General features: G+C 47.5%; 1 protein-coding gene across 1 annotated transcript; it reads right to left on the reverse strand.

Annotated features, from left to right (window-relative positions):
- Nucleotides 1-1,136: 1,136 nt before the first annotated feature.
- Nucleotides 1,137-15,028, reverse strand: LOC134154702 (transmembrane protein 209-like). Its single transcript, XM_062601383.1, has 15 exons — nucleotides 14,725-15,028; nucleotides 12,962-13,088; nucleotides 12,787-12,845; nucleotides 11,915-12,046; nucleotides 10,699-10,937; nucleotides 10,083-10,287; nucleotides 9,438-9,613; nucleotides 8,413-8,484; nucleotides 7,179-7,275; nucleotides 5,493-5,618; nucleotides 4,967-5,064; nucleotides 2,862-2,976; nucleotides 2,664-2,761; nucleotides 1,770-1,843; nucleotides 1,137-1,191 (listed from the first exon to the last, which is right to left on the reverse strand). The coding sequence occupies exons 1-15, from the start codon at nucleotides 15,026-15,028 to the stop codon at nucleotides 1,137-1,139; spliced, it is 1,977 nt and encodes a 658-aa protein (XP_062457367.1).
- Between the last annotated feature and the right edge of the window lie 8,284 nt (nucleotides 15,029-23,312).

A 23,312-nucleotide genomic window follows, 5' to 3' on the forward strand; every position in this document is an offset into this window, starting at 1 on the left:
GCCCGAGCTTTGAGACCGTCACTGCAACGGGAACCGCAGCTTGGCCGGTGGCCCCAGAGCTTGACTCGTTCCCGAGAAGCCGGAGGCTCTGGCCAGGCGGCGGCCACTCGCCCCCAAGAAGTTCCTGGCGAGGCAGCAGGAACTTCGGGGTGTTCCCCGAAGTTCCTGGGATGAGCCCACGCAGGTGTATCCACTCTGGTTTCATGTGGGGATGCTGAAGCCACATGCCAGTCTGCAAGGCCCTAAAAGTAAGGAGCTGCTAGCAGAAAAGCTAACATGAGAAATAAAAGAATTTTTAAAAAATTAAAAAGCAAAGGCAGGGTAATGTTCTAGTCGTACTCGATCACCCACAACATCTTCTGTCTCGTAAGATGGTCACATTTGAATGGTATGCTTATTTTGTTTTGGTTTAAATCTATCTTATAAACACCTACTGAAACCAGCAAGTCAAAAAGTTTTCTCTTTCCCTTATATCTGCAGTGGAAACACCTGAAGCATCCAGAGAGGTCACAAAATCCAATTATTCCAATGAGCAGGGATAAAAGACAACGTCCTTTCAGATCGCATGTAATTAAATTAACCAAAAATCGGTGTAAGCGCTAACTTGGCGCCTGTTATGCCCGTCTGGAATCTCTTGGATCTTGTGAATCCGGCAGTTGGCCGCGTTGCAGTAACTGTCTTTTCAAGGGACTGCTCGCCAGCGAGCGGCTGGGTACAACTGCGGGAGACACGTCCCAGCTGCGCTGCTGCATTCCACCCTCAAACGCGGCAAGCGCGGGTTCATTGCTGAGCCCTGCGGGCAGTTAAGCTCTTTAGAGTGCTTGAAGAGTAAATGCAACAGAAATAGCAAGGGGGGTTTAAATACGATTTGTTAAGGTGAGGAGCCAAATAGAAAAGACCTGCCTGGAGTTCCTGTTTAGATACATTTCATCAGTAAAAAACAATACAACGTTTTACAGAGTATCCTCCCCAAAACTGTACAGAAATTACAAACATTTCCCCTCTGTCCATAAAGCAGAGTTTAAATTATCCCATTTCATAGTCCATATTCAAGGCAACAAGTGAAACAATGCTGCTCAGTTCGTCTTGTAGGAGAAGCAGGATCGTTCTTCTGAGCTGCAGTCCTGCTGGAGATGTTACTCTCCAAACACCCCTAGAACATTGACTCCTGATGCACCAAAATTCACGTGCCTGCAAAAACAGCATTATAACGATAAGACACAAGTAAGTTAAAGCTCCTATTTAAAACAAATCTTCATTACAAGAAAAACTGCCAATCCCACACATCAGCATTTTAACATTTATGTAGGTATCGTGTTTCACCTCGAATTAAAGACAGCTCTTTCAGAACAAAAAAGTCCGGACATTTCCGGCTTTCACTGTGCACTCGAAACTCCTCTTGTTATGCCAAAACCAAGAGATTACAGCACTATGGCAGTGTCTGTCTCCTGTTTATAAATAGCACAGTACTTCTAGCAAGAAGGTAGCAACCTGGTTGTCTGGCCAAGGCCACTATTCCGCAGCATGGACTCCACAGGATTTTTCAGCCAGCACAAGACCAAAGAAAAGCACAAAACATTTCCTGCACGCTCATGCACACAAAACTGACATGATTTTGTAAAAAGGCTGCCATTACTTAAAATGAGAAGACCATTTTAATTCCATCAGTATCGTCCTATGATAGCAACTTCAGTTACGGTATTTCAAAACAGAAAGCTCCTGCTCAGATCTCGTGCGCAGCGCAATGATACGGAACGTTTGACACTTACCCAAGCATCCCAGATTCTTTTGTCTTTATGATGTACAGAAACATAAGCAATGTATGGAACATGTTGTTTCTGCCCTGAATACCACGGGAAGAGAAAAAAACTTGGAAATGAAATCACATGCAAACAACCACACTAATATCTTAGAATGTCTTATTTAAAACAACTGTCATCCCCTGTCCTGATCTTAGGTGGAGCAGCACAATTTTTCCTTCAAAACTTTTTGCAAGATACATATACTGCAGTGTGCGCCCTGTCGGCCTGTTATATCATCAGAGATGAGAAAAAACTATAACAGAGACCTCGCGAAATGGTATTACAGCTTAGACTGCTGGGGTTTTGCCTCAATTCTTATCTTTCAATTAGGCAAACACCAGAAAAAGACCAAGCTTGTTTTCTAGATGGATTATCACCCTCAAATATTTTTAAATGCTTTTTAAAAGAGCTTTTCTGAAATCAGAAAATCAAGTCACAATCGGGGCTCAATCATAAAATCAAGATGTACAGGAAAAGTCTAGTATTTTGATATTGAGATTAGATGTTTCCCTCCAAAAGCTCGTACAGACAAGCATCAGTCTCGTTGGCACTGAGGAATAGCAACACACCTCAGAGCTTACATAAATTAGGATTTTAGAATAAATCATCAGAAAATAAACAACAAGAGGAAGCTGCTGCCTGGGCACTGATGTACCTAAGCTAGGCACTGAAGCTATCGTTCAGCAGCAGACTAAATACCACATGATGGTCAAAGATCGTGGTAACATTTGCTTTCTGCACTGAGCCAGCCTACATATTCAATGGATGTGGCTAGTTCCAAAGGAAAAGGAAGAATGAAAAAGAAACAGATCAGGTCTGCTCAAGGTTTCCTGACAGCAGAAAAAACTAACACGATCATACCTCGGGCAGATTGTAGACCTGGCGGTGGTAGATCAGCTCATAGTGGGGTGGATTGATGTTGCTTTGGTAGATGCAAAATACATTTTCATTTGTAATGTCTGTGAATTAAAGTTTTAAAATAAGATAGGGATTTTAAGAGCGCTGATGGGATCCAAGCAGGAAACAGCAGCTAAACAAGCAGTCCAAGAATGCCAATACCTGGTTTATCTGGTGTTTGAACAAAGTGTTGGGCAGTGAAGGTTCTGCCATCGGGGTATTTGGGGCTAGGGGGCAGTCTGGCATCGAGGTAAGTGCAGAATATGTGCATAAGGATCTGTGCAAACAAAAACAAATCTCATTTTAGTATCATTAAGAAGACTGACAGGACAGCAGCTTTCTTTCCATAATCTCAGACATTAGTTAGGGTATTTGAGAGTCTGTTGCTGCATCATGGACTTAATTAATCCCACCATGTTTAGAAGCCCAAGGCAGCTTAACACTTAGAGCACTGAATTCAATGGTCCAGGGCACGCCACAGACATCAAGACAAGTTTATTCTTCCTGTAAATGAAACCCTTTCAGTCACAACACGTTAAAAAGGTGCTGCATGTGAACTGAACTCCTGACATACAAGTAACTATCTTCACATCTCACAGAATTTGCAAAGTCACAGATCTGAATAGCATGTATAGGACAAACTACAAGATACCTGATTTCATGATGGTTTCTACGCTAGCTGCAAAGATTTGGCTTAGAGAGGCCGATCCGATCTAATGACAACTTTTCCAAACACTACACTTACCCAGCAAGTTGCTCCTCTCTTGTCAAAAATGGCAAAACAAAATCAATGGACAAACTTGGACTGCTCATGAATCTTACCAGCTCTCAACATTTTGGAAGAAAGTCCTAGAACAAGTATCTTCTTAGCTAACAGCGAGAAAATCGCAGTACTGCATGTTGTGTTTTAACTCTTACAGTAGAGTTCTCAACATTCTTTGGGTGCAGCGTGACCAAATTACTCTGTAGTATGATACCTCCTGTGTTCAACATAGGATTTGTTTGGCAGACAGAAGAATTTCTATGGGCTAAATGCCCAAAGCCTCAAAAGGTCTAGCGGAAATTATTGCTTTAAGTTGCATGCAATGAGACTAACATTACCGTTAAAAACTCTTCATTTGGCACTTATTGTCTTAAGTTAATGCCAAAGCTTCGAGACAATGTTTAATATTAATTTCATCTGTTATATCAGAACTTCTTTTCCAGAATCTTTACAAGTTTAGTACATTGTCCAACACTACCTCTCTTAGCTGGTTTCATTAAAAGACAATGAATTCAGGGTGTGATGGTCTGTGTTACGGTCTTTAATACTTTCAAACTGCTCAGCTTGCTGTCTACCAAGATAGCTAGAGCTGCTTCCCAGCTTGTCAGTCCCAAATATTTAGTCATCTTCACAACTAGAAAATCAAATCTTATTTCAAGACAGATTTTGCTCAGCTTTAGCTTCCAGCAATTCAATCTTGTTGCATCTTTGTCAGCAAGGTTGTAAAACTTGCATATGAATCTTCTTTCTGCTTCTCCCCAGTAACTGAACATCTATAGAGGGAATCAAATCACCTGAACTCTCCTTTCAAATACAGAGTTCAACTGAAGAGTCACACGTGAAGCTTGTTCTCCACTCCCTGGGTTATCTTGTGGCCTTTCTTTTAACTATTTCAGTTGAATTTTCAAGTCACTGTATTCACTGAAGTGCTTTCTCCTGACCTTTTGCATTAATTGGCTAAGCATGACTACAAGTCTGTTCTCAAGTAAGATAATGTAATCCCTGTGGATCTCTCAAGAAATATTACTGAATTAAATAAACATCAAGACACGCCACTTAATAATCCGTTTGTTCTTCTAACCATTACAGCAAAGGAAAATTTTAAGGTTCATCTTGCATGAGAAACTTGGTTAAAGCAGACTTTTTTTTTTTTTTTTTTTTTTTTTTTTTTTTTTAATAAGGTAAGAATATTGCTCTAACAAATCCGCAACCTTCTGTCAGGTTGCTCCCAAAACAGTTACCTGACTGACATCTCAGGTGAGTCTAAATAAGAGACTGGCTTAAGACTAAGACATGAAATCGCGTTTTTGTGATCTGCACAATGTCCAATCCCATTGGCATTATTCCTTGCATAATTTCACTGACTACAATGAGAATATCAGGATCGTGAGGCAAACAGGATTTTGACCATGTTCCTCAAAAGACTTAATTGCTACCACACACAAAAATCTACCCTGAAAGACACACTTTAGGAAGTTATATTAAGCCTTCTTTGAAAACTTACAGCACAGTCAGTGGGCAAGTCAGCATCCCACTTACGGCCCTTGAAATCTCCTCCTCTGTTCCATCGGAATGAGCTCATGTATCCTCCCTGAGAAAGCTCTGAAAAAACAAAATTTATTCAGCTACTGGAGGTTGAAGGTGCAAGGAGGACATATTTGACACTAGCTTCAAGAACACTGCATGTATTTTCAGTGCACAAAATAGGAAAAATTAAACTAAGGAAGTGCTTATAAAGTTAGGGGAGTGGAGTTTACAAGGTATTTTTTATTGGTAATTAATGAAGGGATTAAATAGGACACTTCACACCCCAAACTGAGAGAAGAAATAAAAACTTCCATGCCAAGTCCCACATCATTACATCGGTCTGAAAAGAGGAAGTTGCAAAAACTACCTCTGCTACTTGAAAAGCAGCTCTTCTCCCTGCTGTGACTGTAGTTCAAACCTCTTAATTGACGGGGTATCTGACACCACCGACGCTTGACCCAGCTAACTGAAACGTTTTAAAGTCAGTATGGTAGACCACATACCTTTGATCCTTTCAAACAAATACTCTTGGTTCGCTGCAATATCCAAATACTGCATTATAGCGTACAGTGTTGGCATGACTGGAGCTTTAACAAGCGCTGCTTGTTTCAGATTGCTGACGCTGGCTTCTGCATGCGACAAGAGCCAGCACGACATCTGCATCCACGACAGAAATTTGAACATTCTCCCTTACAAGGCGTTAACAAATGCACTGTTACAAGGAGGAACTGGCTTTTTTGTCTCACTATTTACTAAGGTAACTTACTAAGATAATTTACTAAGATTTATACACAGTTAACAGCTTATCCAATACTCCAAATGTTTGTTTCCAATCCCAGTGAAGTACTAGCTGTCTCCCTTAAACCACACAACATAAACGCTATGCAGCACTGTGCGGTCGCAAAAGACGACAGACCCTTATCTGAAGGGCTTGCATTCCATAAGAAAACAGAAACATATGGTGTGAAAAAGGGAAGAAGTAACATCCATTTTAAAGAGCAGCAGGAGGGCAGCAAGGTGGAGATGAGGTCAGTAAGTGATCAGTTTTTCACAGGCACCACAACAGATGCAGATCTTGAGGACAAACTACAAACAGGCCAAAAAAAAGTAGGCTTTGTTTAAATGAAGCCTATCAAATCCTGCACTTGATTGAGGGGGAATATGCATGTGATAGGGCAACAGAAGGAGTTCCTTCAGAGTTGCACTATGAAATTTTAGCTAGAATTCTAGCTCATCAAAATGCTTAAAAAGGAGGGGGGGAAACCCCAAAACAGCAAAAATCAACTGCCCCAACCAAAAGATCTTTTCTTCTAATGCCCATAGCTCTCCAAAATACACCTGAGATTATCCTCCCCAACCCCACTTAGTGCTACACCTAGTACTTAAATAATCTTTAATGTATCTTAACCTTAAAATGATCTTAGATCTTAAATGCAAACGATTAATAGCCTATCTGTGATAACAGAACTATTCTAAGTTAAAATAAATAAATAAATAAACTTTAATGTATCTTAACCTTAAAATGATCTTAGATCTTAAATGCAAACGATTAATCGCCTGTGATAACAGAATTAATTTAAGTTAAAATAAATAAATAAATAAATACTTCCTAGGTCTATAGATTTATTATTATCACAGTCATAAGACGACTTCTCAGTTCTTAAACACTATTTGGACACAATGTATCACATCTAAGTTTTCATAAAACTTTTTGTGGCCTGTTTGCTTTCAGACAAGATAGCAGGTAACAATTTAAGGAAGTAACAGCAATAGGTTTTTCAGGAAGTAGCTGATTTTAAGTTTGGAAAGACACATACTAACGTAGACAGAGAGGGCTGACAGGCAACCATCCTTGCAACGTGTGATAGTTTTCTGACAGTTTAAAATACAAGGATGTTAATCTGAGCCTTTAACTCTCCAGGAATGAATTCAGAGGAAACAAGAGGCTTAAGAATTTTATGCTATTGCAGCATCAGCATGCCTTTATCAGTATTTCCAGAAATCCTATGAAGAATCCTTCCAGTTTAGTAAAATGCATTACATGAAGCAAAGATCACACCAATACAAACAGGAAACGGAACTGTAATTCTTAGCAGACTTGTTTGCTATACTACCTATGCAGTGCCCTGCTATGGGGTGGCCTGCTACCAACCACCACAGGGAACCCCCCAGTTACTCTATCATCATACCTCCAACCTGCATTTCTGGGTACCCCATTCTTCTCAGCTGACTGCTCACAGACTCAATCTCTTGTACAAGTGGCACTAAAATAGTCTCATTAATCCACTAGGAAAGAGAAATGCAAAAATTAAAAAGCTTAGAAGCAACAAGAATGTGACAAAAATGTTAGTTTACTCTCTAGTCAGCATCACTGTTACAATCACAAAGGAGTTTAACAACAGGAACTTTGAAGTCAACCAAGGAGCAAAAGTAATTAAGAGCATCAATTTAGATAGGGGTGATTGGCTCTAGAAAGACCCTCTAAAATGCCAAAAATTCACTATAGAGAACTTGGGAAAACAAATCTCCAGAAAGCAGTGATACTGATAAAGCTTTCCTGTACAATGAGAAAAGGGGTATTCTGAGGCACTGCATGTCACTCATAGTGGTAATTTAAACTTTCATGGGTCCACTCCCTCTCAAAACCCTTTCAGGAAATGAAGGGCCTGATAAACACAGTATGTGACACTTTTATGTGACACAGTTTGGGAACTGAAGCCAAGCTGCCTGTAGGTTTATGAACAGATGCTTAGGAATCTGGTACAGAACAGTCATAATCCCACATATCATAGAAATCTTTTACATTTCACTCGTCCCACTACTTAGAAGAACTACATATGTGATAGTTGCTGACTGAAGGGGTAATTCAAAGTTAGGCTTACAAATTATTTTGTCATAGTATGTGATTGTATTTCCTCTGCTAAAGCAATTGCCTAAGACCAAAATTTTCTTTTTGTTTTCTTATTACACTCCTCAAGGCTGTTGGAAAAAGTCAACGGGCTGGCATTTCCCATGCTTTATTTGAGTCCAGAAGGAGTTTGAAATACAGGAGAAAAAAAAACAGAAAAAATTCAGAAAATTGGGTTGTAGAAAGAAAAAACAAGTCTTTTCACATCCACTGTGTGTTAAGATGCACGTGTCTTCATTCAAAGGTGGGTGAACTTTACAACTGTGAAGTTTTCAGAACAGAAAACACCTAGGTCAGCAAGTGCAAAAGTTCAGGTTGAAAATGTGTCTTAATACTTCTTGGTTACAAGCATGCTGTTTTAGTCTCCATGTCCAAGCCCACCCTAATCCTCAAATAGACTCAAATATGTAATTCTTCTCACTTCCTTAGGTATACAGGGAGCACTGAGGTACTTTTTCATTCTGCTGTACCTATTCTAACAGCAAGAACAGGCAGTTCACAGGGACCGGACTTACACTTCTGAACCTAGCGGTCCAGGAATCCAGGTAATCAAGCTGTCGTCGATTCACAATCACCCTTGCCCAAACCTATGGAAAGAACATTATTACCTACATACAGCAACCTAACAGAATACTAAAGAGTTTTTAGGGCCTACGACGTTTTCTGACCGCAGCCACAGCACATAATGCAAATTGCATTTCTTCCAGAACTCTCATCTAATGTCTGTATCATGTGAATTCTACAGTAGCTTACCATACTACTCTCCTACTCTCTTTTCACAGTACACTAAATCTCCCGTGAGTCCAAACGCACAGTTTTGCGTTCCCTGCTCTGTTAGGATAAAATTGGTCCAAGTTGCAGGGTAGACTAAGTTAATGTACGACATAAAGAAAACAGATCAAATTTAATTAAAAGCTACATTAATGACATTCTTTTGAATCAGACTTATTCCAGACACAAGTGTAAAGGAGAACAATTTTACACACCTTCAACTATTTCACTACATTAGGTACAGGTCAGTTTCCAGTCAATTTTTATGTCACAAGTTTATTTTATCCAGAGTACAAAATGGTAAAAAAAAGTTCCGCAACCACCATTCTTGAGTTGAACTCAAAGTCTATCTGTTCTCAGATTACACAGTAATATTAAACAACTTCAGATAAAATAATTCTGAACAGTTGGCCAAACCAACAGAAGTTTCCAGCTTTCCACCGTGGCCCACACGGTGAGTATTAGTTAATTACAAAGACCACAAAGCATGAAACCTGAAATTCTCTCAGGAGTCAGTTTTCCACCTAAACACAGGTACCTTGTTCACCAAGGAAGAAATCATTTTACAATTTTACAATTGTAAAATTTTACAGTCCGGAATTTGAAATGTATACCCCTTGTGGCAAAAAGTCTTACAAGCTGTATGAAAATGGTTAAATGCTATAGGATTTCTCCCTTTCTAGCACCATTGACGGAGTTCACATTTGGATGGAGCCACATATTTTAGAGCCCTGTTTTTCTCTCTTGGCTCCTTTGGTGCTGAGCTTACTTCTTCTGCAGTCAGTGGAGAGCTCAGACGAGCTTCGTCCTTGTGTGCTGATGGAGCCTGGGGCATGCAAGCCACCTGATACTGGTACTTTCTCAGCACCTGTGCTTGCTCTACTAAGGAACGGCTGTAGTTCCAAAAGGTTGGGCTGCTGGAAGGAGAGCTGGAACATGAACTTGCTGAAATGACATTGAACAGTCATAAAATTATCACCAAGTAATCACAGAAGCAACACTACAGGCAATAGGTCACTATATTAAGGCTTTGACAGGAGAGACGTGCTCATGAATTATCATAAATACATACACCAAAATCTGTCTGCATAAACACTGATTTCATCTTTATATTAATAAGGCACTGTCCCTATCCCAGACAAAAACTGCCTGCAGGTAATTTACCACCTTTAGCTCAACTGCCTTCTCCACAAAATATCCCTCTCATCGAGGTGATAAAGCCCTTCAACTCATTATAGTCCACTATACACAACAAATGCTACAGAGATTATTAGTATATCTATAATATAGACTAGTACTTCAGCAGCTCTCTTTCTCTGCAGGAATCTTTTCCAACTTTTCTCATCCACTCTCAAATAAAACCAACATCCCCTCCTTGCCAAGCTTTTCAGGCTACATGAAGTTATTTATGTACCCAATTGAAGTCTACGCTGTTTCTCTTCTTCGCTTCGAAGGTATTTTTGCAGTGACTTGCGGTCTGTGATTTCATCATCTTGACTCATACGGGAATTATACCGCATTGGTGAAAAGTGGCAACGAGACCTTAGCCCGGTGCTTTCCACTGGCCCAACACTTGAGGCATATGGTGAACCAGTAGGAGAAGAGCTGAAGCTGGAAAGCTTTGGGAAACAAAAGCAAACAGTTGTGTCACATGAGGAAAGTGAGAGTTCCATTTTGACTTTATAAACTAAATGAATAGATCGACTCAACATAAGAATTGATTACTCTGCTGATTGCTGCTATAAAATATGCTCTCGTTTGGGGGAAGGTTTTTGCTATTTTGTAGTTACATTCTAGTTTCTTATTTTTGCTGTGCTCTGAAACAAGCTAGCTACTCTAAAACAAATAAATTAACACCAGGGAAAGAGGATGAATACTGACAAGACAAATTTCATCTGCTTTGCAAACAAAGCGAACACACACACAGGACCCTCCACTGCCGGCCGCACACCTCCAATGGCTTACAGCACAACACAAGGACACGATAAGCAAAGCCAAACCGTTCCCCTTGAAGCCACCTTGGTCATTACCTTACTGTAGCTGCTGCTTGGTGAATAGGTTAAAGCACTGCTATAAGAAGCGCTGTTGCTTGACAGAGCCTGCTGCTGAGGGCTGTACCCTGAGATACAACCAGAAGTAAATTTTGGACTGGCCCTGAAGGGCCGGGATGGGCTGTAACTCAGCACAGTTTGACCCTGGACTCTAGGAGAAGGCGTAGAAGAAGGGACTTTCTTCGCTGCCAGCTCATGTGCTGGAATTATTTGTACCGCTGCAATAAGCAAAAAAAACCACAATCAGCACTGTACATGCAGCAGCCCAGAACTCTCCTCCTCACTTTAAATACACAGTAAAACACACATACACAACTCTCTTCCCTTAAGGAAATTCTAGGACACTAAAAAGACTATTCTAGTCTGACCCCTACAGGATTCAGCAGTCAACCCCAAAGACATAAAAATCAGAAAACTGGGACACGTGATCATAATTCAATACAAATTCTACAATTTAAAATTTCAGTTAAATTCTACCAAGCACCTTTGCATAGCCTGAGGCAATTATGTAACTTATTTGGTCAGCTACTCTACCTGCCTGCTTCATGTGTCTTTAGCACATCTAATGTCTCATTTACCTGTGCAAACCCAGATATTACACTCCTCAGCTGCGGTGATATAACCCTACTCCCGTATCTGCCGCTCTTTCTCTGGAGGCAGCCTAGTAGTATGTAACACATTGTACTAGCACCTTGCTTTTGCTGTATTTTCAAACTCTGCCAAGTTTTTCTATATTTTACAACATCACTCAGACGTTCAGAACTTTTCAGAGCAACTCCTCTCTAGCCTGTCATTTTCAGACTGCACACTAAGGTCTCTTTTCTCTTTCTAATTTGGCGCTCTCCAGTCAGTATGATGATAGTAGGATACCAAATTTAAATACAAACCTATACACTCTGCCTTGTTCTCAATCCCATTTATAGGTTACAAATTCCTTGTCCAGCTTCATAAAGTTTAAGTCTCTCTCACTGCCCTTTAACAGCCCACTCTCCTTTTGTATTGGTTGCTTCCTCTCCACTTCTCCCCTTAATTGCTCATCAATTTATCACTTTTATTTTGAATTTTTATAGGCTGCAGTTAGTTCATCTTACTGCTCTTGTCAGATGAGGTAACTGAGAACTCACTTCACTAAAGATTCATGGGCTTGAGAAAGATATCATCTTTAAAAAAAGTATTTATAATTTATAACACCTACCTGCATTCTGCATCCCTAGAAGGATCTGCTGTCTACGAGTCATGACCAAGGTAGTTGGTGCCATTGTGTACTTGAAGTACATCCAAAAATCAAATAAGGCATTCAGACTGAACAGGGATACAAGCGCAAGCTCTAGAACAAACACAAAGGTTTTTATCATGCTAGGCACCATAAACAGGAGTAACAGTAAATGATCTGAGAAAACAAGTTTATACACAAATCAAGAATAGTTTATTGTTAGGGCTACCAATAACTGCCAGTCTGAGCACGGACGTAAGACAACTTCTCCTTTTCATGCAAGAACCATTAGAGATAAATTTCCTTTCTATATTGAAATTCATTTCTGTTGCTACAATATGTATTTGTAAAAGCGAAAGGTATTTTCCAGACAGGATACAAAGCACTGCAATGAAGTTTCATGCTATTTATCAAGTGTCTTCTGCCAAACCTTCTGTCACTCGTTACCTGACATTGCTCTCACTCTTCTTCCTTTTCATCCGCTAATAGTATTAGATACAATTACTTTTGAGCCTACTCATTTGAAACCAAATTTGATTATTTGGAAATGTCCTGCAGCCCTACAATACAACACAACGCTACTATTTCAACTATTCCCCAAAGCCTTATTGCACACATTAAACACATTTAAGGTAGGAAACCTGTTCTTCACACTCTTTCTTACTTGTCACTAAAATGATGAAATTCCAACAGCACCAAAAGGGATAAAGGAAAACAAAATGAAGCTTGGTTATTAAAAAACAACAACAACAACGAAAAACCCCAAACCTTAAAAATGCTTTCCCCAGCAAGAAGAATGAAGGCTGAAACCTTCCCTCCTCCCTAAAACTAATTCACATGCTGTGACAACTCACCAATATACCAGAGCGGCCAAAATGCGATGTTGTAATAGGAACTTATAAGTTTTCCAGTCCTAAAAAGAAAAGGAAGAAGCGATCAATTTAACAGTAACTGGGTCCTATGAAATATTTAAGCATATACAAAGTAGAATGCTTTACTTAGTTGAGTCAGATATAACAATCAACATACATGTCAGTATATATCATCCCCCCAACAGACATATTAAGGAGGCCCCAGGCCCAGACCACTTTCCGCTCTTCAGCCTCCCTCCTAATCTTCACAGTCCTGTCAAGGAGCGAAGCTGCAGAAATCTGTTCTGCCGCCATTGTCTGCAACAGGAAGCACACAAAGAAAGTTAAAGACTGAAAATTTATATACAGTTAGATTCTCACTCTGTACAAGACCTTTAAAAAAGTAAAAAAGCAAAAAGAAATTACATAAAAGGACTTCACATTGAGGTACCAAATCGTGTGTAGTGTTAAGAATGAGCTTCAGTGGTTTAAAAACAAAAAACAAAAAACAAAAACAAAAAACCCAAAACAATATTCCTCTTATAAACTGCATAAGCACTGTCACCTCTTCACAGTGAAACAGTTTCCATTTTCTCCACTGAGGTACAGAGGACAGAAAAGAGAGCCAGATTCCAACAGCGTTTTTGAGAAATAGCATTTTTCGGAATGCTGAGGCAACACTGCCTTCTCCAAGCAAGGAAAACAGACCAAGAAAACATCTTGCACAACCTGGCAGTTTTCCTACTGAAAACACCCACCTATCTCCTTCTGTCAGCTCAGGACAGCTCTGTACCCTCCCCACACCCTCCCCCCTTTACACCACAAAATGACCTATGTAACAGAAATAACGCTTCCTACATATTCTACTCCTCTCATCACTCTAGCACACACCATGCCACACACACACACACACGCGCGGGCGCGCTTGTCACCCGCCGGCAGCCCGCCGCACTCCCAGGCCTCGCTGCCAGGCCCTGAGTCGGCAGCGACACCGCCGCTCCGCTCCGCTCCGCCCCCGAGGGCGCCGCGGCCCAGGCCCAGGCCCAGGCCCCGCCCGCCGCCCCCACCGCAGCCGCCTCCAACGATTGGTCGTGCGGATGTGACGTCACCGGAGCAGTTCTGCGGGGGGGGGGGCGGGGCGGGGGGGAACGCCGTTGCCGGGGAGATGCCGTTAACGGCGGGGGGGGGAGGGGGGCGGGGGAGACGACTCCGCTTTTGAAAAACAACGTTCGCCCGTGCACAGCCCGGCAGCTTTCCTACTGAAAACCCCCGCCCGTGTCCGTCTCCAGACCCTCCGCACACCCCCCCGCCTTTATGCCACAAAATGCCGCACACAACAGCAGTAACACTGGCCACTTTCCCTGCTCCTCCCATCAGCGCAGGAAACTGCCACGCCTCCCCCGGCCACAGGCTTCAAAACCTCTCAGCTACTTCGTCGCTGAACACAAACATACAAGAGTTACCTCAGAGAACACGCGGTTTAACTGAAATGACAGGATTTCACACGCACAGCCCTCTCCCACCTCCACCACCCTAGACCCTTCCCCACACCCCCCCCACTCTGGCACACACCACGACACGCACGGACACTTGTCACCTGCCAGCGGCCCGCCGCGCTCCCAGGCCTCGCTGACAGGCCCTGAGCGCGCACGCCCCGGCTCCCCCGCAGCCAAACCCCGCCGACCACAAGCAGACTCGGCCCCGCAACGAGCAGGCGCCCCGGGAGGGCGGCGACACCGCCGCTCCGCTCCGCTCCGCCCCCGAGGGCGCCCAGGCCCTGCCCCAGGCCCAGGCTCCGCCCGCCGCCCCCACCGCAGCCGCCCTCACCGCAGCCGCCTCCAACAATTGGTCGCGCGGACCTGTGACGTCACCGGAGGCAGTTCCGCGGGGGGCGGGGACGCCGTTGCCGGGGGGACGCCGTTGCCAGGGGGACGCCGTTGCCAGGGGAACGCCGATCCCAGCCGGATGCCGTTGCCAGGGAGACGCCGTTGCCAGGGGAACGCCGATCCCAGCTGGATGCCGTTGCCAGGGGGACGCCGTTGCCAGGGGAACGCCGATCCCAGCTGGATGCCGTTGCCGGGGGGACGCCGTTGCCAGGGGGACGCGGATCCCAGCTGGATGCCGTTGCCAGGGGGACGCCGTTGCCAGGGGGACGCCGTTGCCAGGGTGACGCTTGCGCAGCCTCCCCGGACGCCCCGGCCGATGGCGCCTGCCCGACCCGGCCGCAAGCGGCGCCAGGCGCCATGGCGGCCCCAGCGCGGCGGCCGCGACGCCCCCCGCGCCCTGCCGCCCGCCTTGGCCGCCACCGGCCGTGCCCACACCCGGCCGTACTCTTCCCCTGCTCGGCTCCCACTACGGCCGCGTGCGGGCACACCCCCCGGCTGCCCCACGCCAGAGCCTGGCCAAACGTGTTGCTCCTGCCTGCAAACCTCACCACGAGGAGCAGGGAGGAATAAAAGCACCGCTGGCCGCTGAAAGGGAGCACAACGAGTTACAGCAGACCGCTCTGTGAGCGCGGGCCAGCGGACAACCTCAGCTGCTCCAAAACCCTTCCTGCCTTTGCCTCAGATCCCAAGCACCAACCTGAAAGTAAGAAAGCCTAAAAAAGGAGATTAACTACAAGCCTAGACCGCACAGTTATCGATAAACACAGTGTCTAACGCTTGGCCACTCTGTGCAGTGTGCTGTAGGTGACCCTGCTTGAGCAGGGGGGTTGGACGAGATGATCTCCAGAGGCCCCTTCCAACCTCCACCCTTCGATGATTCTGTGATGGGCGCTTTCTCTCGCAGCTCCTGCTGTGGGGGGAATGGAAAATGCGTGGAGGACAAAGAGGCTAGAAGCTGGTCTGAGGTGCGGATCCTTACCGAGGCTTGTCAGTCTGCAGAGAGAAGGGGACTCAATCCTCATGTAGTGCTGATGAAAGTCTCCCTGAGCAGGCGCTCAAGCAAAGCTCCTGCATTTGCAGATGCGCACGCACCAGATGGAACGATGAAGCCTGGTCCTCCAGAATCGCCATTGCTAGTGAGGGGCCGCAGGCTTTGCCCTGACTTGGGCTTGCTGGAGTGTCAAGGTGCAGCAGAGTGGCACTTGGAGGAGGCTCTCCTTCAGCAGCTTAAAGGCCTGCCAGCTTTCCTGAGCTCCTTTGCCCTTCTGAGCTGCCTCCCCTGGCGTCCCCCTAGCAGGTCTCTGCAGAAGGGGAAGCCTGCTCGCCTCAAGGCCAGCCTCTGGGCTCTGCTGCTCTCCTTCCTACCTGCCCTCAGGCTCTGCAACTCCACTAGTTCCCGGGTGCTACAGCCCAGGTGGCCATGGACGCTGCTGGCACCAAGCCTCCGGGGTGGCCGCTTCCCCTTCTGGCCCTGGGCACCCGCCTTCTTCCCCTCACACCTGCAAAAGCCCAGCACTCAAGGGCACCCAAGACACACACAAGAGCTGGCAGTTCCCTCCCACCACGCAGCCAGCACTGGGCCCCAGCAAGGGGGGCCCAGGCTCAAGCACTTCCTCCCCTCAGAGGCGTACAGCAGCTTTTTCCTCCTCTCCCCACAGGCCCCCTGGCCCCAGGACATGCGTTGGCCATGGCAGGGCCCTCTCCACGCCTCTCTCCAGCACCAACAAGACGCAGCACACCCCTAGGCCACAGCCACCACAGCTGCAGCCAAAGAGCTACAGCATGACCGCGGCAGAGAGCTGCCCTGGCAGCAGCCCCTGAGCCCTGACTCCTCAGCTCAGCTCTTCAGGCCTCTCCAAAGTTCCCACGCTGCAAACGCACGAGCTCACTGCACACCCAGCCAAGAGCCACCCGACTTGGGGCAGTTGGTTTAATTCAGCTTCAGAGAACTTCCTGGGTGCTCGCGTGGCTCACAAGTAGTGCTGGTGCTGCTGCTGCTGCTCCTGCTGCTACTTGGCTGTGTCTCTGCACACAGCTCTTCTAACCCCTGGGAAGAAGGTAGAAATGAACAGGCTGTGTTCTGCCCCACTAGAAAGGCTGAGAAAGTCTGCAGAGTAGTGCAGGCTAGTGTTCGCTGATGGTTTTGCTATATTGACTGTCATGGGACTTGAGACCTTGTTTGGACACTGCTAATCTGTTGTGAACCAAGACTGGGGGGGTACCTGTGTCCAGTATTCAGCAGTCAAGGAGAGCTTTGCAAAGGGGCACACCAACACTGGAAGCATCCCTTTGCGCTCAGCTACTCAGATTTTGCAGGTGCCACTGTTGAAGGCCATTCTCAGCACTCAACAGCTGCCCCCTTGGCTGGAAGGCAAGGCTGAGCCCAGGCCAGCCCTGTGGCTTGCTCATGGGGCAATGGGGTTGCACCTTGTCTCTCTCGCTCGGCCTCAGAGCCCTCCTGCTTCTCTCCTCCCCTACTCCCTCAACCCTGCTCCCATTTGCAGCCACAGCCCTTCAGCTCCACAGCAGTGCTGGGCTTTTGCTGGGGGCTGCGGAGAGGGACTTAGTGACAGGCTTTAAGCCACATCAAGCCCATGTCAGGAAAAGTCACAGCACGCTCTAGGCAGCACAGTGGCTCCGGGATTACAAGTGGCACCCCTTGCTGCCTCACTGCCCCTCAGTTCTGCCAGGCTTCTCCTGGAGCTGCCACATACCTGCCCTGTCTTGCAAGGCCCCTCTTGACTGTCCAGTCCTTCCTCCTCTTCCTCTAGGCAGGAGAAGTAGACCTTCAGGGTCACTTGCTTGTCTTCTCCCAGCTGGTATTGGATGATCTTTTGAATACTGGGCTTTTCTTCAGCCAGATTCTCAGCACCCTCCTGCACCTGCAAGACAACTCCACACTGTGCAATGTGCCCCACTTCCAAGTCCACTCCGCTGCTCTCCACATGTTCCTCATCAGCATCTGGAGACTGCAGGACCTCGGCAATCACCAGGCCCCTGGCTCTGGCTTGGCCTGGGCCCCCCGCCGGACAACGGCTGCTGCAGGCAGGGACTCTGCAGCCCCAGCTGCAGAAGAGCAAGGGGCTCCACAACATTCCCCAGCTACATCACAGCCTGAGCAGGGTTCCCTGCCTTTCCCATGGGATCAGTCTCCGATGTCTCCTGCTGCCAAATAAATTGTGGAGGGCATTGTCACTTCCAGGAGCAGCAAGTGCGGGCTTCAACATGGTGGTTTTCTTGAAGGGAAGGTTACTTACACTCTCCTTTGAACCTTGTTTTGAACCTTCCTGTCAGCATCCTTTTGCCCCAAAGGAAAGCTGAACAAGGCTGAATATCCCTTTCTTGTTTGCACCAAGCATCTCAATAATCACGCAGCTAAGCAGAAACTGCCCATCTTCTATCACAGAAAGAACCAGAAATTCCACTGCCACCAGAAAGAGGACCCCAGTGGCTCTACAGGCGTGTTCATGGAGAGTGCAGCACTGAGAGATGCATTGTAAAACTAGAGCACCGCCTTTGAACTCAAAGCCCTGGACAAAGTCAGCCAGGGCTCAAAGAAGGGCACTGGAAGGGCTCTTGTACAACCAGCAACCACAGGACAATGCATTTGCAGAATGCAGGCTAGCACAAGAAGGACCCCAGTCAGGAACACTTACCACTCCTGTGTTCTGATGGCCTACATTCACAGGCTGTGTAGCACGTACCCTAGCTTCTGGACGTGGTTTCTTTCCACCTGCTGCTGCATTCTGTGCAGAGCACTGTGAGGAGACTGGGAATGGACTGCAAATATACACACGGGGAGGTGGTATGAGCACAGGGGGAGTAGGATCTCCACTCCCCCCTCACAAGCTGGGCACCTGCTTCTGCAGCAGAAGGCAGTGCTGCAGCAGAAGCACAGGGGTTCCACTGACTGCAGGTACATCAACAGCTGTGAAGACTACCCCCAAATAAAACACTCAGGGCTGCACATCATGCCCGAAAGAGAGCTCTAAGCTCGCCCACAGCATGACTTTCTCTCCATGCAGTGAGGATAGAAGCAGGGTCAGCTACAGGACAGGCTCCAACTCATACCACTACCCCTGTCCTGCCACATGCATTAGCCACTGCTCCATGGCCCCAAAGACTCTGTGTTCAGGGATGGGCAATGGATGGTTGCTGGGCTCCCAGTGTCAAAGAAGGAGAAAGGCATCAAGGCAGTCAAGCACAAAGCCTTTGGCAGCTGGGAGCCAGCACAGAGCTCTGAAGAACCCTTCCCCACAGACAGAGCCCATATGAAGGCGGAGCATGCATGCAGGTCACTGGGACTCAGCCGCTGGGAAGCCTTGCTCCCAAAGCACTTTCAGAGCAGCCTGCCCCAGCCCTGGCAATGCAGCCCTAACCAACCTGTGCTGGGTGGCTGCTCCCTTCATCAGGCAAGGGGGAAAGAAGCAAGGCAAAGTACTCACGTTGGAAAAATACTTGGAAGAGGAGTAGAGGACAAAAAAGGAGCCGCTCTAGTGGCTGTGAACATTGAGTCCCTCATCACCTTCATCTGCAAAGGTGAGAAAGAGAGGTGAGATGCTGCCAAGGAAAGGATCTTGCTGCTCACAAGGGCAGCCCATGTTTCCATGCTTCAGAGAAGAAGCTGCCTCTCAGAATTGCAGAAACAACCCTTGCTCTTGCTCTGCAGCCCCTCCATTCTACACAACAACAGCTGTGGGGGAATAGGGGAGAATGGCTAAAAGCTCTGGCAGGCTTTTGTCGAGGGCAAGAGCCGAGAGTCTGAGTTAAGAGAGCAGTTCCTGCCTATAGAGAATTCAAGGGAGGGAAGCCCAGGGGAAGGCAGCTCACTAAACTCTAGGGAAATGTGTCGGTCAGCCTGCTAGGGAGGATGAGAGAGAGCAGTGGGGGCTGCAATACATCTGTTTTACCAGGAGGAAACGTTTTTCTCAGTCCCTGCGCTCATCCTTTCCCTAAACCTTCCTGTCAGCACCCTTTTGCTCTGAAAGGCAGTTGAGCAAGGCTGAACATCCCTTTCTTGTTCAGACCAAGCATCTGAATAATCACACAGCTGAGCAAAAACTCTCCATCTCGTATTACAGAAAGGCTCAGTGCTTCCATGGCCACCAGAAAGAGCAGTGTGTTCATGGAGAGTGCAGGAGTTACAGATATATTGTAAAACTAGTGCAGAAGTGGCATTTCTGAAAGCAAAGCCCCAGGGAAAGTCCGACAAGGCTAAGCAGAACCCATGGGAAGGGCCCTTCTACAGCCAGTGCCCAGAGCACAATGCTTTGGCAGAAAGCAAGCTGGCAAAAGAAGGACCTCCATCAGGAGCACCTACCTCTGTTGACTTCTGATGGCCATGTACAGGCCACGCAGCTGCTGCTCGAGCTTCTGGCATTTGCGTCCTCCTGCCCAGTAATTCCTTCTTCGCAGAATGTGAGTGAATTCCTGGAAGCATGCTGCAAATACACACCGCGGGGATGTGTGCCACAGGACACTCAGGACTGCACAACATGCCCAAAAGAAAACTCGAGGAGCCCACAGTTGAGACTTTTTCTCCAGGCACCAAGGAGAGCAGCAGCGTCAGCTCCAAGGACAGGCTCCAGGACACACCATTACCCACTGTCCTGAGCACTCCAGTAGCCACTGCTGTGTAGCCCCCAAGGACAAGCTTTCTTGGAAGCTTCAGAAATGGAACCGGGAATAACTGCTCCGTCCCTTGCAGTCCTTCTCTCTTCAGGCACTTATGTCCCTCCTTCCCATCCTCTTCAAAGAGCCCAAACAACCTGTCCTTGCCTCTAAGGGCTGCCTGAGCCAAGGGCACATCCTCTCGAGCCTGCTGCTCGCCACCCCTGACTGCTGCCTGGAAATGACCTTCCTTCCTCCTTGCTGCTGGCAGTCAAAGGAAGGGCATTGCCCAAGGGGAAACACCACAGCTTTGGGGAGATATTCACCCAAGGCATCCTCCCCTCCAGCAGCATTCCTTGCAGCCCTCTCTTCCACCTCACTCCTCTCTACTAGGCTGCTCACCACAGCTCTACATGCCTGGAGACATTGTTGGCAAAGGATTCTGTGGCAGCAGGCACAGAGGCTCTCTCTCACCTGAAACAGGGCCCTTCTGCCTCTTCCAGGCCCTGCATGTATGTGCACACACATAGACTCCCCTTTGCATTCACATCCACCAACTCTGCACAAGTGTGTGTCATGCTTCAGTGACACACAGAGATGCCAGCCAGTGGGGTGTAGTCACACTCTGTTGGTGCCAGCCACCAGAGGGGACTTCAAAGGAAGAAAAGGGCTCCTAGCTCCCAAAATTCATCCACAACTCTGCAAACAGCCTCTGCTCCTTGGCCTTGCTGCCAGCAGGGCTCCGATTTCACTTTGACATACAAAGCTCGATCCTGTCCTGGCCACAAAAGACATCCTCCGCCTTTCCTCCTGCCTAACTGCATACTCACAGGTCTGAGCAAACAACGCACACCCTGTGGCAAAGCTCACACCAACACCTCCCTCTTCACAAGGCTTGACAAGAGCATGCAGACTTTTCCTCAGCCTCCAAAATTGCCCTGAGACACCCAGCACTGCTCTCCGCAAATGAGCAGCATCCACATTTATTTCACCTACGCGCTAGGAGAAAAGGCCCTCCTCTTCCAAAAGGACCACTTACATTGACTTTCCCAAAGGTCTGGAAGCTGAAAGCAGAAGCAGCAGCGGAAAGAAGCCAAGAGCAGGCTCTGACAGGCACTTGCTCCGGGCTGCCCAGCCAGCAAGAGAGGCCTAGTCCTCATGGCAGAGTTTAAAAGGCATTCAGGCGGCACGGCTCCCTTCTGCCGGGGAGGGCGGCAGGGCTGTGTGAGCAGGGTGTGCGTGCAGCCAGGTGTGCCCAGGGCTGTGCCTGAGAGCAGTGTTCTGGGAGGTCAGGGTGCCCAGGGCCATGCCTCTGCCACCTGCCTTGGTCAGCACTCAGCCTGCCTGGGCAACTGCCTGCAGGGCTGCGGGGAGAAGCCGTGGGGGGAAGGAGCAGCCCACAAAAGGGCAGGATCACAGTGCCCCAGAGCGGGGGCTGCGTGGGGCAAAGCTGCTCAAAGCTGCTGCTCAGCCCCAGGAGCTTGCCCAGAGGAAAGTCAAGGCAGGGACGACTCCACAGGGAAAGATGTTTCCCCAGTGTTGGCTTTCTGTTCCATGCTGTTTTTTGGGGGGAAGGGAAAAGGAGGTGCCAAGGCTGGAGAAGAGCTGGAGACTGGGGAGGCTGCTGAGGGGTCAGCAGGTCTGTGAGGAAGCTCAGAAAGTGCTTTTGCCCCTGCTCTGCCCATGCACAGCAGCAGCAGCAGCAGCTCTGCTGGCCCCAGGAGCCTTTGTGGAGCTGCTCCTTGGCACCTGCCAAGAGGTGCGTGCCCCGAAGCAGTGCCCTGCTGCTGGGAGGGATCTCTGGGGCACAGACAAGTGCCCCAGAAGTGGGCTGGGGTCTGTTGGCTAAGGCAGGCAATGGACGCAGGAGAGGGCATTTGGTGCTGACAGGAAAAGCTGCAGGCGGTGGAGCCATGGTGCGAGAAGGGGAGGAAGGTAGAGCAGAAGTGCGGTGGGAGGGAGAGTTAGGGAATTTAGCTCTCTTCCCCTCCAGTGCAGACGTTTTCTTCCAGAAAACATGGAGAGGAATGAGTGGTTCTGGTTTTGGTTTGTTTGGAAAGGTTGATCCCTACCAGAAGCAAGCAAGGCAGAAAGACATCTTGGGCTGGCGTTTTCCTCCAGACCACGATTGTCGCAGCAGAGAGTCAGCTGCCCGTATGGGAGCATGATTTGGATCGGAAAAGAGCACGGGATCTCCTCATCACAAAGGCCTTAAGCCATACTGGGGAGCCAAAGCCCTCAGGGAAAGCCCACAATTTTCTCAGCCCGGTCTTCAAGTATGGCCTCAGAAGGCAAGTGGGCCTCTTGGCATGCTGGGCTGCCACCTTCAGCAGGAGCGCTCCTAAAGGGGTTGAATTCTTGCTTTTCTCTTTACTCATACAGTTTCAAGAAGAAAACAAGAACTCCCCGGCCTTGTCCCCTGCCACACTGAGATAACTGTGGCTCCTACGGGCTCCATTTGCACAACCACCCTGGAAGAGTCTGCATAGGTATTGTCAGAGAAGGAAAGCTCCTCAGATCCACTGGAGATGTGGGCCTTCCACTTGTGTATGCAGTGTGCTTCCCAGGCTCCGACAAAGGAAAGGCAGACTTTATGCACCCTGAGAGCTCCTGGAGAGACAACACAGCAGGGCCAGCAAGCAGACGGGCTCTGCTGGACCTCCTACTTAAAAAGAAGGGAAGGCTGCATGCGGATATCAAGACTGGCAGCAACCTTGGCTGCAGTGGCCGTGAGAGTGTGGAGCTGAGGATCCTGAGAGGATGGAAGAGCACAAAATGTGGGATGCCAACACTAGACTGCAGCAGAGCAGACTTTGGCCTCTACAGGCAGCTGTCTAGGAGAACCCCATGCCAGAGGCTCCCAGAAGTAAGAGGGAAATCAAAGAAAGCTTCTTTGGAGTCCCGGAGTTCCTCCTCCAGGCTGTGTCCAATTCTGGGCTCCACAACACAAGAGAGACGTGGAGCTACCAGGTGGAGTCCTGCCCCAGAAGGGCTACTAAGATCAGGAAGGGAGTGGAGCATCTCTCCCACAGG

The sequence above is a fragment of the Rhea pennata genome, unplaced genomic scaffold, assembly GCF_028389875.1.
Source record: "Rhea pennata isolate bPtePen1 unplaced genomic scaffold, bPtePen1.pri scaffold_33, whole genome shotgun sequence".
NCBI lineage: Eukaryota > Metazoa > Chordata > Aves > Rheiformes > Rheidae > Rhea > Rhea pennata.